We start from the raw sequence: 13,703 nt of genomic DNA, 5'->3' as shown, positions 1-13,703 counted from the left end.
GATAGATGCGGGAGGTGGCGAGGGTCTCGGGAGCCCTGTGCTCACGCGGCCATCTTGGTCACGCGCGAAGCTCCTCCCCTTTTACTCTTTTTTAACGTATTTTTTATCCTAACTTGTCTCTAACTTTACTTTGCCTTAACTTGCCTCTAATTATTATTTATGTGCTTCCTGATACATCATTCTAAATCAATCAAGGATGTCTGTCTCAATTGAGAAGAGACCAATCGGTTTGCAAGGTACATTTACTTGGTTTGTGAAGTTTTGGGATTTACGTAATGATCTTGGTGTTGAACAGATAGGCCAGGATGGGCCAACACCATTTCAGGTGACCTTACAGTGACCAAAACAATCTTCCCATAGCTGAGCCAGCAAAGACTTTGCAATTGCCAACACTGCCTTCCCCCATCCTCTGGTGGGAGATTGACAGGCGAGATACCTGCTTTATCTTGCTCTGTGTTCTCTAACCACCTACCTCTAATTCAAGCCCTAAGTACCATTTGGAAATTAATCGAGGCTCATTTAAACACGTACAGCCTCATTTAGACCATGGCAGGCAGCTCGCCATATGATTTCACTTTATAAGACAAGTGATGAAAACTACCACGTTTGTAGAGACTTGGTACTGAATACTGATTCTTCAAATAATATTCTAGTTTTCCGTTGTTTGCAGTTTGAAGGCAATGGTTTACGTCAGTTAGTGCTGAAGATTTGCCAAGGGCATTTTGTCCCAGTATCTACAAAGTATTCCTACGATCTGCGATTGCTTATTGGCCAGTTGTTTAAAATATCGCCTCGAGATCGGCCATCCATCAATTCAATCTTGAAAAAGCCATTCCTGGAGAAGCGAATAAGCAAGCATCTGAGCCCAGAGGTGAGTGATTACACCTATCTAACTCCTCCTTGTTTAAGCAAATACAATGGTAGACATGCTGTTACATACATGTTTGTTTATTTCCAGTTACTACAGGAAGAATTTAGTCACACAGTTCTACACAGACGGAAGCCTGGAGCACCCAGACCTGGTCATTATCCTCCACCTGATAGGCATGCACAAGGTACGGCTAACAATCAAAGACGAGATTCGTTCCTGCCTTATTTAAGTCGAACAAAATCGAGAATATGGCCTATCCCAGAGAAAGGGTCATTACTACAGTATACATGAATAATTGTGAATATATGAGGTTCACAGTGCCGATATTTTACATGGCAGATGAATGTAGTGCATAAATTAAAAAAAAACAGAAATGAACTAAAAGAAACAGTGATGGGGTTAGTTATGGATCATCTGATACAAACTCGGAGATGTATATTATCACCCCTGTTATTGAAAATCACTTTCTCACCCCTGGTTCAGCCCCTTCAGTCAATGGGAACCATTTATTATATGAACGCAGATGATATCCACTCAATGTTCAAGCCCCAAAAATCCCAGTGCACCTTGCCTGACTCCCTTTACACCAACTGCATTCTTGTTCTGCATTATCAGCAGTTCGCCATAAGATGGCCAGCAACTTTTTAAAGCTCAACCCTACTAAACCCAAGTTGTTGGTCACAACATGACTTGAACACATTGATACTTACCTCGTCCAATGTCATCGAAAGTTGTACAAAACGTTGGTATTTAACTATATGCGGATATTCCCATTGAACACAAGGCTTCTAAAATGGCAAGCAAGTGCCTCTGGTAGGGCATACCTTTGAGGAACTAAAACTCCCTTTTTTCAGTTCCAGGCATCATATCCCAGTGATGTTGGCTTCCTACCTAAATTACGGAAATGCCTGCTATATGGGCTTGTCTGACAGCAGAATGCAGCTGTTCATCTCATGTCGGGCATTTCCTGTCCTTGAGCACCTCCACTAGTTAACCATAAAGAAGTACATCACGGTCAAACCTCTAATAATTGTGCACCGGGCAGTTCACAAGACTGCCCCACACTTTATATCCCCAAATGTCAGTCTTTATGTGTTTCCTCCATCCCTCCCCCTCCGCAGGCTGTTCGTATCGCACATTCCTAATACCCAGTAACTGTAGGGAGCAGATCCTTTTCTGTAGCGGAAGCACGGGAATGAATAAACTTCAGAGCCATCTACACTCCTTCTCATTACTTTTGTTCAGCAAGTAATTAAAGACTTATCTTTTTAATTGCTCATATTGAATTGTTAATATTTTCTTCCTTGTCTTTAATCTGTAGTGTCGTTCTCTTTAATAGCGCCAACAAACTGTGGTGAACAAGTACTTATACATGCTCACATAACATAACAGAAAACAATGTAACAAGATATGACTTCAAAGAAATTAAATCTGGATCCCCATGGGACCCATGTCCAGCCGCATTCTTGAAAGAGATAGCAAAGAAGGTGAGCTCTTCACTCACAGATATTTGTAATAATATGTTCACGTCTGGTATCTTTCCGGCTCCTTGGAAGGATGCATCAATATTGCCATTGTTTAAAAAACCAACCTGGATGATTCTAACCCCAGCAACTATCGCCTGATAGCCAGGCTGCCGCTCCCAGCCAATATAGTGGAGAAAATTATGAACAAACAGTTAGCTCAGTTCATACAAGAAAACTACTTACTCATCCCTCCCAGTTCGGGTTTCGACCTGAACACAGAACAGAAACAACACTAATTAAGCCACCGAAGAGATCAGGAGGGTGAAGTACAGAGGGGGTGCTGCCGTCCTTATCCTCCTCCATCTGTCGGCGGCTTTTGACACTGTGGATCATAACCTACTGCAACTGCTTCTGGAAATGTTAGGGGTTAAGGGTATTGCACTGGCCTTGCTATCCTCCTTTCTGAAGAATAGAAGACAAATAGTGACACTTGGCCAGTTTCAATCAACACCGTATGTCCTTCCTTGTGGAGTCCCTTAGCCCAGCACTTTTCAACGTATATGTATCAGAACTCGCCCCTTTGATCCAAGACTTCAGCTTTAGTCTCACGTCATACGCTGATGACACCCAGATTGTGGTGGCAGTGTACAAAGATCAAGCCTCCCCATCCTTGCAGTTTCAAAACTGCATGATGTAAATAAACAGGTGGATGGGAAAGCATTGTCTCAAACGTAACTCTGAGAAAACAGAAGTGGTGATCTTTGCGAATATGCAACCCAGTTGGGACAACACTTTGGTGGCCGGCGGAAATGGGGGAACTGCCAAAACCTGTTCATAAGATGAAAAATCTGAGGATGCTGATTGATGATAAACTCACCTTATCTCAGCAGACAAATGCTATTGTGTCCACCTCCCCAGCGCCAGACTGGGAACCACAACCGGCCCCGGCAAAGTGCTAGGCCAGCCCCCCTCCCCACTCAGGGGGTTTGGAGGTTCCGCCGAGCTCTTTGCCGGGGCCTGTTTTCGGCCAAATTTGGTACAGCTATGCTGCAAAAACAGCCCTGTAACAAAAATGGCCCCGGTGGCCCAAAACCGGCCCCCACCCGTGCGGCGCACCGGGGTATTGCTCGGTGCCCGCTATGGCCAGTCCGGCCATGCACCTCCCATTTCCTGATCAAGAAATTGAAGAAGATCTTACCTTATATTCCCGCCAACTCCAAAAGAACAGTAGTGACCGCACTTGTGCAGTCTAAGTTAGATTACTGCAGCAGACTCTACCTGAATATGCAGAAGCAATGCCTTAAAAAACTCCAGATGATACAAAATGCTGCCACAAGACTACTACTGAATGTCCCTAAATACGAGTCAGTAGCTAAGGGAATGCGAAGACTCCACTGGCTTCCGGTAGTGCATCATATTCAGTTCAAGGCGTTATGCTTAGCTTACAAGGCCCTGAACAACACCTGACCGACTTTTCTCAAAAATCTCTCTTCTTGGTACCACCCGGTCAGACAGCTACGCTCTTCAGGCGCCAGACTTATGAGGGTTCCAAGGATCTGAACCTCATGCTGGGTAGGCCGAGGTATCTCTTATGGTACAGCAAAACTATGGCATACGCTTCCAATCGATATCAGAAATGCTAGCTCATTAACCTCTTTCAGAGAGGATCTCAAAACATGACTATTTCAGAATTAGATCCTTCTTCCTGGGCTCCCCTCTGTCCTAGCACGAAGACACCTCCGGGTATTCGTGCACTCAATAAATTTTTTCTAACATAACATATGCAACGCACACCATAACTCAACCGCCCGTCATGCTCAAACTAGCTACATTGCCATCTGCATAAGGAAAGCATTGTCTACCATGAGCAAAACATGGCCAGCGGCATGAGTTATATTGAGTGTTACCATGACTAGTGAATTTCATAAGTTTTCCGTTACAAGCTTCATGGATTAAAGGGACCAAGCTGCAGAGCACCTAGGTCCACTCTCCCGAAACACCACCACCGGGTGTAACTTTTACAGGCTAAGAGAGCCTGACTGCTGAGGGGCTAGTACCACCTACTTGGTACACCTTGACTCAGTGTGAGCTCACAGACTCAAGGGGTCCAGCTGCACAGGGCAGTAGTACTGACCCCCTGATACATCACCACTGGTGCATGACCACCGCTGGGTGCAAACTTCACAGATTCAATGGCCCCCTGCTGCAGAGGCGCCATTAGTGCACTGTAATGGTTAGAATTTAACTTGGATTGTGCTGCCCTGGATGTAGAGGTGGTAGTACGGCCTGCCTGGTACACCACCACTGGATGCAAACATCATGGATTCCATGGGCTTACACCACCACCAGGTGCAAGATTCACCGATTCAAGGGGATCGATTGCAGAGGTGCTGGTAGCAACCGCCTTTTACAACACCATGAAGCCATGAGGTATAAGCTTTGGCAACTCAAGGCTCCCAGCTGCTGAGGTGCTAGTACAGCCCTCCTGGTCCACCACCACCACCGAGTGCAAGCTTTGAAGGACTCAGAGGCCAGCCTGCAGAGGCGCTTGTACAGTACGTCCAGTAGAACACCATCGGGCGCAAGCCTAATAGTCTTAAAGGGGGCTGCTTCTGAGGCACTAATACCTTCTGCCTGGCACACCACCACCATGGGCAAGCTTCATGGACTCAAGGAGCCTAGCTGATGGAGGGGCTAGTACTGTTGCCTGGTACACCACTTCTGGACTCAAGCTTCATGGCTGCCACACTTCTGGGCTGGCCTGAAAACATTGTGACTGTCATACATTTCCAAGGATAAATCTGGATGTCTCTGTGTTGAAAATGATGGAAATGCACTCTAATTTTAATGACTAACCCTTTGTCTCTTACTCTCTGCTTTGTTCAACAGTAACCTTAAACAGAATGGGAGACTGTTAAAGAGCCATCCAGAAGCAGGATGAGAACTGATCAATGCTGGTTATTCAAGTCACGCTATCAATAGCAGACACTAGAAAAATGGGATCTGATAGCTCGCTTTGAAGTAACCCACAGCATAGTTTGTTAGAGGACATGCATGATCAAATAACCCGTGTGCTGTGGAATGTCCCCCAATCAAATGGCCACCATTTAGATCTAAAATTCCTTTTTGTGGGTTGGTGCAGTTGTGACCTGCCACCCATCCCAGGTTGAGTACGTCTTTTGTGAGTGCACAGAAAAAGGCTGACTTACGCTCAGGCCCGAGGTTGTGATGGCCCAATTTAATAGAATATAAGGCAGGCTCTTCCTAAGGGATAGAAAGTTGTGTCCTAGACCAATGAGTAGTTCGGGGCTATCTTGTTAGAGGGCACCATTAATATGCTAACCTGAGAGCAACTCCAGTAATGCCTTGCTAACCAACCTTTATGTGCTCACCCACATCCACCCACTCCACTTCATTCCACCTACACAAAATGGCACTGTCTTAGTTCTCACCGTGAATGACCGGTATTCTGATTTTTTAAAACATATTTTTATTAGGTTTTACAGGCAGTATAACAACATTCAGTATTTGCACATCTACATAATTGAAAAATTGTGATGAACAGGGAGCTATTTATCAGTTAGCCAAGGAAAGGTTGCAGTGTACATATACAATACAATCATCAACTTTCATAATAAAAATACAAAGTACTGTAAATACTGAACATGTCAAAGGGAATGAGCCAGGTGGTCGGGTTCCAGAAGCCCCTCTTTATCCAATAACAGAGAGGGTTATGAAAAAGGAATAACAATAAAAAAAACAAATAAAACGTAACACTTACATGTGTCTTTCGCTATATAGAATGAAGCATAGCTGGCTATTTTAATCCATGAAGAGGAAACAAGAAGGCAAGTGTTCAATGTTGATGAAGGCTAGGGAAGAGCTATCAGACAGTAAAACTAGGAGCGACTGGGGTACTCCTCCTCCGAGCAAGAGGGTAAGGAGTATCATATCTCTGACTGAAGAGGGAGGGGTAGGGAGGATAATGGCAAAGCCTATTCCCCATGAGGGAGGTCTTCTCAGACACAGCTACTTTGTGGGTGTAGAACCAGCTGCCATCAAGGATTTGTGGGTAGATGCGGACAATAGGGCTTCCATAAGCTAGAACTGATACAGTGTAGGTTATCCAACCCTCGCTCAAGGAGAAGGGAGACATCTCTGAGCTCCTCTCGCAGGGTGTACCAGAACCCACCCCAGTCTTCGACAATCAGATACTTACGGAGGGCTTTCACCTTTTCCCTATGCAGGGCTTTACTCTCCTCTTGGGCCCAAATCAATAATACTGTATGCTAGGACATGGGCAAGGCAGACGTGGCTGCTTTCCAATGCATTGTGATCATTCCTTAAACTAGGAGGAGACCTAAATCTTAGCCTAGTGCACACGTTCCCAAATCATCACGTAAAGTCATGCTTGTACAAGTTGCAAGAGCATGAAGAAGAGCTTCATAAAAGCTAGATAGTAGTGGGCAACTCCACAGGAGTAAATGAGCAGCAGGGACGGGAACTGATGCACCCAGGAACATTTTATTAATCTTGCCAGGGGACAGGCAGGGTTTATAAAGAATTTAATCAGTTTGAACCTAGAAATAGAGTAAGGATAATGAAGTAATACGTGCCACTCTTTATCGTGGAATACTCTCCCATTGTCAGTCTCCTAAGTGACTCTCAAACACTGAAGGAGATAGCCATTTGGGATTGTTGAGCGCTATCTAGCCAACTGACACATTGTCTACTTGTACCCATTGTGTATAGCGTATGTGTGCAGAGATGAATATCAGATTCTGAGATGAAAACCACCCATTTGGACTTGAGTGAGAGTGTTATCACCCCATGGTTGGAAAATTGGTCCTCGTGCAAGGCGTTCTGGTCACAAAGCAATTGGAATGATTTGAGCTGTCTATCCTGAAAGAAGTCACCTATCGTGTCCAACCTGACATCCTCCCAGTGTGTCAGTTTCCTACAGTCAAGTAAAGAAAGCTGTTGAGGGAGGCACATCAACGGTACACTTGGGGTATATGGGGCTGTATGTTTCATTAAAACTTGGAGATGGACAAGGCACCGGTTCATCACAGCCGCCAGGCGGGAAACTGTAGAATAGAGTTGGATCTCAGGTGTCTTAGATGATAGTCTCCTCCAGAGTCACTTTTGGTAGCCAATGGCACTACCATTGTAATTAGGCTGCCAAGAAATAGTTCTCGAAATGTGTGCCAGCCAGCCACCCCCTCCCCAGTCCACCGGCAGCTATAGCTTAACTAGGGTCACCCTACTGTGGTCCCCAGCCCAACATAGTATTAAGGTCCTGAACAAGAATTGGGGTAAATTAACCGGAATATTGACCAAATAATACAAATGACTAGAGACCAGGATCATCCTGGCCACCTCTTTATGCCTGATTACCGACACATGAAGAGTTTTCCAAAAGGCCTCCATATCCTGAAGCGAATTTAGCACCATGTGATTGTAACCATCCTGTAACTCCTCTTCTACATGATACAAATTGATGCCCAAATAGCAAAATATGATAGATTCCCAACACCACACAGGGGTACAAACAGAGAGAGGTATCAGGGCATAAGGGGTTCAGGAAGATTTGCCCTATTCACTAAGAGGCCAGACGCAGTCCCCAAACCATCCAGGATCTCCATGATGATGGCAGCTCCATATTGGGGCTTTCTGGAGATAAAGGAGGAGATATTTGTCATCCAAAATCACTGGTTGCAGCTCCCTCGAAAGGGAGATGCTCTAATCATTGCCTGATTGTTGCAGGCATGCCGCCAGTGGCTCCATCCCGAGTGCAAAGAGAAGCAGAAACAAGAGGCTACCCTGTCTGGTGCCAAAAGCAATTGGGGCCAAAACGCATCTGCCCAATCTAGCCCTTACTGGAAGGTCTTCATAGAGGAGCCATTGCATCTGTATCCTCCGGGATCCAAAGCAGAATCTTCACAGGATCTTGAAAAGATATGTCCAATCCAGGTTGTCCTTATCCTTGACCTCGAGAATGCCTTCTGGAGGTCAAGTGCAACTGCTTGTGGCTATCTTTGTTGGGGCACCTCCATCACCCTGAGCAATCTTGTGATGTTTTTGGAGGACCTTCTCCCTGGGACAAAGCTGCTTTGCTCAGGATGGATCAGGAGAAGGACAGTTTGGACTCTGCCCACCTGTATCTTTATGAGAATCCTAAAATCTGTATTTAAAATACCAGATTATCTTTAAGAGGTTGGAGCAGTGGGGTCCTGATGTGGTTTCAATATGGAGACTAACGAGTATACACAGGATTGCCCAAGTCGTCTTGGATAACAGTAATGGGAAGATATTTCATATCAGCTGATAAAAGCCAGATATGGAGACATCCTGAATTATCAGCCTCAGACTAAGATCTTGCATTATATGCCTCCCATTCAATGCAGTGCAGTCTTCTTTTTTATTAGTGGGTGTAGGCCCCTGGGTCTGAGATTGATTGTCGTCCAGTCTCCAAATAAGCTCATTTAAATCGAATTAACCCCATTTCAAGAAATCTTTGGCTGCACACAGACACCTGAATGCAGTATCCTGTAATCACTACCTTCTTTGGTGTTGAGAAAGTCTGTTAGCCCAGAGGCCAGGGCATCACTAAATACTACGTCCTCCAGCATGCATGTAAGAAGGCTCAGGTGGGGACCTGTGAGAATGGTCTGCCACAAAGGAGACTCAACACTAAGGGGCTGTGATCCAAGATGTCACAACAGAATTGGTCCAATGAGACAATGTGGGAGCTGAGTGTGGTAGTGATGATTATTAAGTGTAAGAGAACAAACAAGTGGTACACCAGAGAATACAAAGAATATATACAAGATGTATGATTGAGAAAGCTTCAGACATCAGTCCGGTGCCAACGCCCAAGCCAATCTGTGAGACTCTAGGCATTGAGAACTGTCTGCACCCGCAGAAGTTGAGGATGAGACTTATTTGGAGCAATGTCCAGAACACTATTAAAGATCCCATGCAGGAACCACAAAGTATGAGTCCATTCTGCAAAAATGATCACAAAGAACATGAAGAAAAGCCTATTGGTCGACATGCATGGCGAAAATACTACGTATGACCAGGAGGTCTCCATACAATGCCCCTTCAAGCAGAACATACTTGCCTTTAACATTGGTCACAGACATGTTAACTACAAAATGAATACCTGATTTAATCTACTTTAGCGCCCCCAGGTGTAGGTGGTATAGTTTGTAAAATAAGCCTGACCTTGCCAGCGTTTCTGTAATCTAGATACCTCTTCACTAGTTGTATGTGACTCCTGAATGAGGGTTTTATGAATCTGATAGTTTTTCGTCAGATTTTCCATGCCCTTAACATTCCAAGTGGCAATATTGTATTGGTTTACTTGAGTTCTTGGGAACTCCATAAATACAGTGGGTTAAATGAATCGCTCCATCGCACCCATCCCGCCATATCATTCCTGTCAAGAAATAAAAGTATGTAAGAGTGCGGCAAAAGCTTGTTTAAGACATAACAATTCAAAGAGAGATAATAAAACATACAACAATAACCAGCAAGAGCAGGTTCCAACTGGGTGGCCTGTCGAAGCAAGATAAGACATGAAGCGCAGCCCACCAGCCTGAAGAGGTATGGAAACACAGGGGCACAAGAACCACATTCGGTCAGGAGAATGGTTGTCATAGGGTGTCATCTGCAGTTCTGGGAGTCAGAAGTGGGGGTAGTACATTCAAGACCCCGAAGTACTGATGGCGTTGCAAAGCAGCCCTTCCCTTCTGAGGACTGCCGATGAGGAAAGAAAATCTCCCACAGACTATGAAGGGAGGCTGTAGTGAGTAAGGCGGATTGTTGTTCATTCCATGTTTGCTCCTGAGAAAGAGGTTCAGCCTATGCCCAGGCCCGACGTCACAGACCTCTTGGTTGGCGATGCTTTTTCTGGCCTCATACTTTGTCCAGAGATTCCACCAGGTTGCAAGGAGAACTGCTGACCTTTGACCCAGTCCCAGGCTGGAGCTAGGTCGTCAAATTAATTTTGGTTTACAATGGCCCAGAGCAGGACTGGGAACAGCAAAGAATTCTTGATACCAAGTTGATGGAGTTTCTTTTCAACTCCCATAAATTACACTCAATGACATTGGATAGCCTTGGTGTAGTCCGGAAAGGGCATGATACTATGATTATCCCTCCAAAGCATCCTGGCTTGTCTCGCAGCTTGAATAATGCAATCTCATGAAAGTGGAGGACTATGGCAACCACAGGAAGCATGGTGGCGCCTGGAGGGGATTTGTGAGCAGGTCCACTATGGGCGTGCTCAATAGAAATAAAAGGTAGGCAGACAATGGGCTGGGATAAACTTCCTCAACCATGATTCAAGCAAACCGTCAGCGTCGGACCCGCCCACCTCTGGCATACCCACACATGGATATTCTTGCGCCTGGATTGACCCTCTGCGTCTCCGCTCTGCCCTCCAAAATGTGCACCCTTTCTGTAAGTTCTTTAAGGCGTTGGGAAACGTCATCCGTCAAGGGTTGGAATTCTGAGATGATTTTGTTTGCCTGTGAAACACTGTCAGCTTGCGGTGGTCCTCACATAGCAGATTAAAGATAGTTGTAATCGTGTCTATCCTTGCTTCCATCAATATTCTGTATGTCTCGATGGCAAGTAAAGATATGGTTCGATTTGTCTCCCTCAGGCATCTTAGGAGAGGATCCACAGCCTCTCTGCCATCCTGAGATGGGTGGACTTCCAACCTGGAATGTCTAGTGTGACCAATGTTGAGGAGTTCAGTAGGTGTGAGCCAAGCCAGCCTACGGCTAAAGCAGGGTTCTAATATAGACCAGTTATGACTATATGTATTTCTCACCCTTTTGGTGAATCTACATGGGTGCTGTGTGTGTACTGCTATATTATAAATTACCCTTACTCTGTCTCGCAGAGATTGTCTTGAGATGCATTTTATTGGACAGTATTTTTTCATCTGACGAAATAAAGGTTCTTCCACTGTTGTTACTGTATTTCTCAAAAAGATTGTGTGGCATGTATATATGGCATGAATATATATATATATATATATATATATATATATATATATATTTTTTTTTTTTACAACATAATTTTACTGTTGACAGCCAAAGCAAAGAGAATGCCCCACAGGGCAGCAGCAATATACATAGAGGGGGACAGATACTGATGTCCACGTTTTCAACCATGACATAATGTCGATCGTACAAAGAATAATTAGCAAGAAGAAACTTTAACGAAAAAAACTAACATTTGTGCCACGTTGCATCCAGTTGGAGAATAAGAGCGTCTCACATATAAGGAAAGGTTTAGCCACTCATTGCCACAGCCAGCATAGATAGTATACATTGTCAGTCCAATACATTCATAGCAATAACTCGCCAGTGGTAGGTGGGGATGAAGGAGGCTCCAGATATATTCCCCTATAGTCTGCCCACCTTTTCCAAGTTTTGAAATGATTCTGGGGGCACCCATTGCCTCAAAGCCCGGGGTTTCTAAGTCCATAAAAAGTGCTAGCCCTTCTTCCATACCCCAATCGGCGGTGGGGATTCATCCTTCCAGGCACGTGCAATGTCTCTTTTTGCCAACATAAGGCCTAGCAACAAGAGGTGGCGCTTGTACCTGTTTCCACCCAGATCCACCGTAATATGCAGCATGGCAAGTTTCAGGGAGGATGGAATGTCCCATCCCAGAACTTCAGATAGGCATGTAAAGACCCCCCTCCAAAACCTCGACAGTATAGGACAGGACCAAACAGTGTGCAGGAAAGTACCCTCGATAGATCCACATCGTAAACAAACCGGGGACGCAATTAAACCAGCACACCACAGTCTGTGCCTAGTGTAATAAGCTCTATGTAGCTACTTAAACTGAATAAGGCGCAGGCGGGCTGCTATTACTGCGCTACGCGGGGAATCCAGGGACTCCACCCAGTCGTCTTCATCCAGGGGACCCAGATCTTATTGCCATGCCTCCCTAGTTTTCTGTAATGTGGTTGGTGTGTTGATGGTAGAATGAATATATTTTTTTTGTTTTCACTATACCACATTTTTAAAACATTCTTTAGCAAAACCTACTGGCCTGCCCTTGGAAAGTTTGTGTGGTTTTTCAATTTTTTTTTATTGCAAGCACATGCCAGTTAAAAATAGAAAAAAGAAAACCTGCTGCCACCTGAACTTGGTAGCTGCGTACTTGTAATAAAAATGTTGAGTAACGGATACAATATTCAAATATAATTTTAGTGGAACAGTAACACTGATACCTACCAGGCAAAGGTACTTAAAACAAGTCTAGATCCCAGTTTTAGTATTTAATACACAGCAGACGAAAATATGTCTCTTACTCGCACAAATATATGTGCTATTGGTTTTGAATTATTGTACCCCGAGTACATTGTTTAAACATATAAGTAATACAAAAAAGGATAAAGTATAGAAAGAAAACAACATCAGCAAAGTGAAGTTTTGGCTCAGTATCCCGTGGCATTGAAGTGCCTTTATTTTTATGCGAGGAGTGCAAGGTGGAAAGGCAAACTGAGGTGTCTTACAGTGCAAGAGAGTCAATGGCTGACCCATTAGCCCATGCTGTGGTGGGCTGGAGCTAAACCGTTGAACAAACCAATGGATGAAGAGGGTTGACTTAAATCAAATGTATACATGTATGTATTTTTTATTAAAATTGTTTTGATATTTCACGAGGCTCGTGAGACAGCTAGATCTGCCTCTAGGCCAGATCTATTAATTATGCACTGGGTAATTTTGGATGTTGGTGGCAAATTCAGCAGTGATTCGTGTATATCCTTAGACATTGTCTTAAGTGTGAACAGATAAGTAGTGCAAGTAAGGTTTCCTAAGATGGCATTGAATGATATGGCCAGTGCCGGACAAGCCTTTTATTCCACTGGCATTTCCTCGGGGGTGCTGGTGTCCTGGGTAGCCGGTTTTAAAAGCCCAGGGCCATTCTTGGTGCCTGTCACTTGCCCCAACTTCCCAAGTTAATTGCAGCAGGCATGGGGAGGCTTCAAGAGTGACAGAAATAGAGGGTGGGAGGTGGAAGGTAGAGAATAAGTGATCACAAAAGTAAAGAAGAGAATGGAAAGATGAGAGGAGAGACATAAAGGAAGAAAGAAAGAAAGGAAACACGAAAGAAAGGAAAGTAGAAAGAAACAATGAAAGAAAGAGATAATGTGAAGAAACGAAGGAGCTGGCTGGTTTGAGCATTTTTGTCAGGACTGCTTTTGGTTCCCCTGTCCCGCCCTGAAAATGACATGGTGTAGATTAAATGAACATCTAAGAACACTTTTCAGAATGTTTTGACCTCTTGATTGTATTACATCTTTTGAGCTAGACATTCAGGTCATGTTT

At 44.4% G+C, this 13,703-nt stretch overlaps 1 protein-coding gene across 1 annotated transcript in view; it reads left to right on the top strand.

Annotated features, from left to right (window-relative positions):
- Window positions 1-13,703, top strand: part of NEK5 (NIMA related kinase 5) — a 372,187-nt gene that overhangs the window by 131,514 nt on the left and 226,970 nt on the right. Inside the window, exons 9-10 of the mRNA XM_078657268.1 lie at window positions 671-871; window positions 959-1,055. Of these exons, the coding sequence (XP_078513394.1) occupies window positions 671-871; window positions 959-1,055 (298 nt within the window). The remainder of the gene's footprint in view (window positions 1-670; window positions 872-958; window positions 1,056-13,703) is intronic.

This window comes from Lissotriton helveticus, chromosome 8 (genome assembly GCF_964261635.1).
Source record: "Lissotriton helveticus chromosome 8, aLisHel1.1, whole genome shotgun sequence".
NCBI lineage: Eukaryota > Metazoa > Chordata > Amphibia > Caudata > Salamandridae > Lissotriton > Lissotriton helveticus.
Note: the sequence above shows the minus strand (reverse complement) of the source record. Positions and strands in the feature narration are given on the sequence as shown.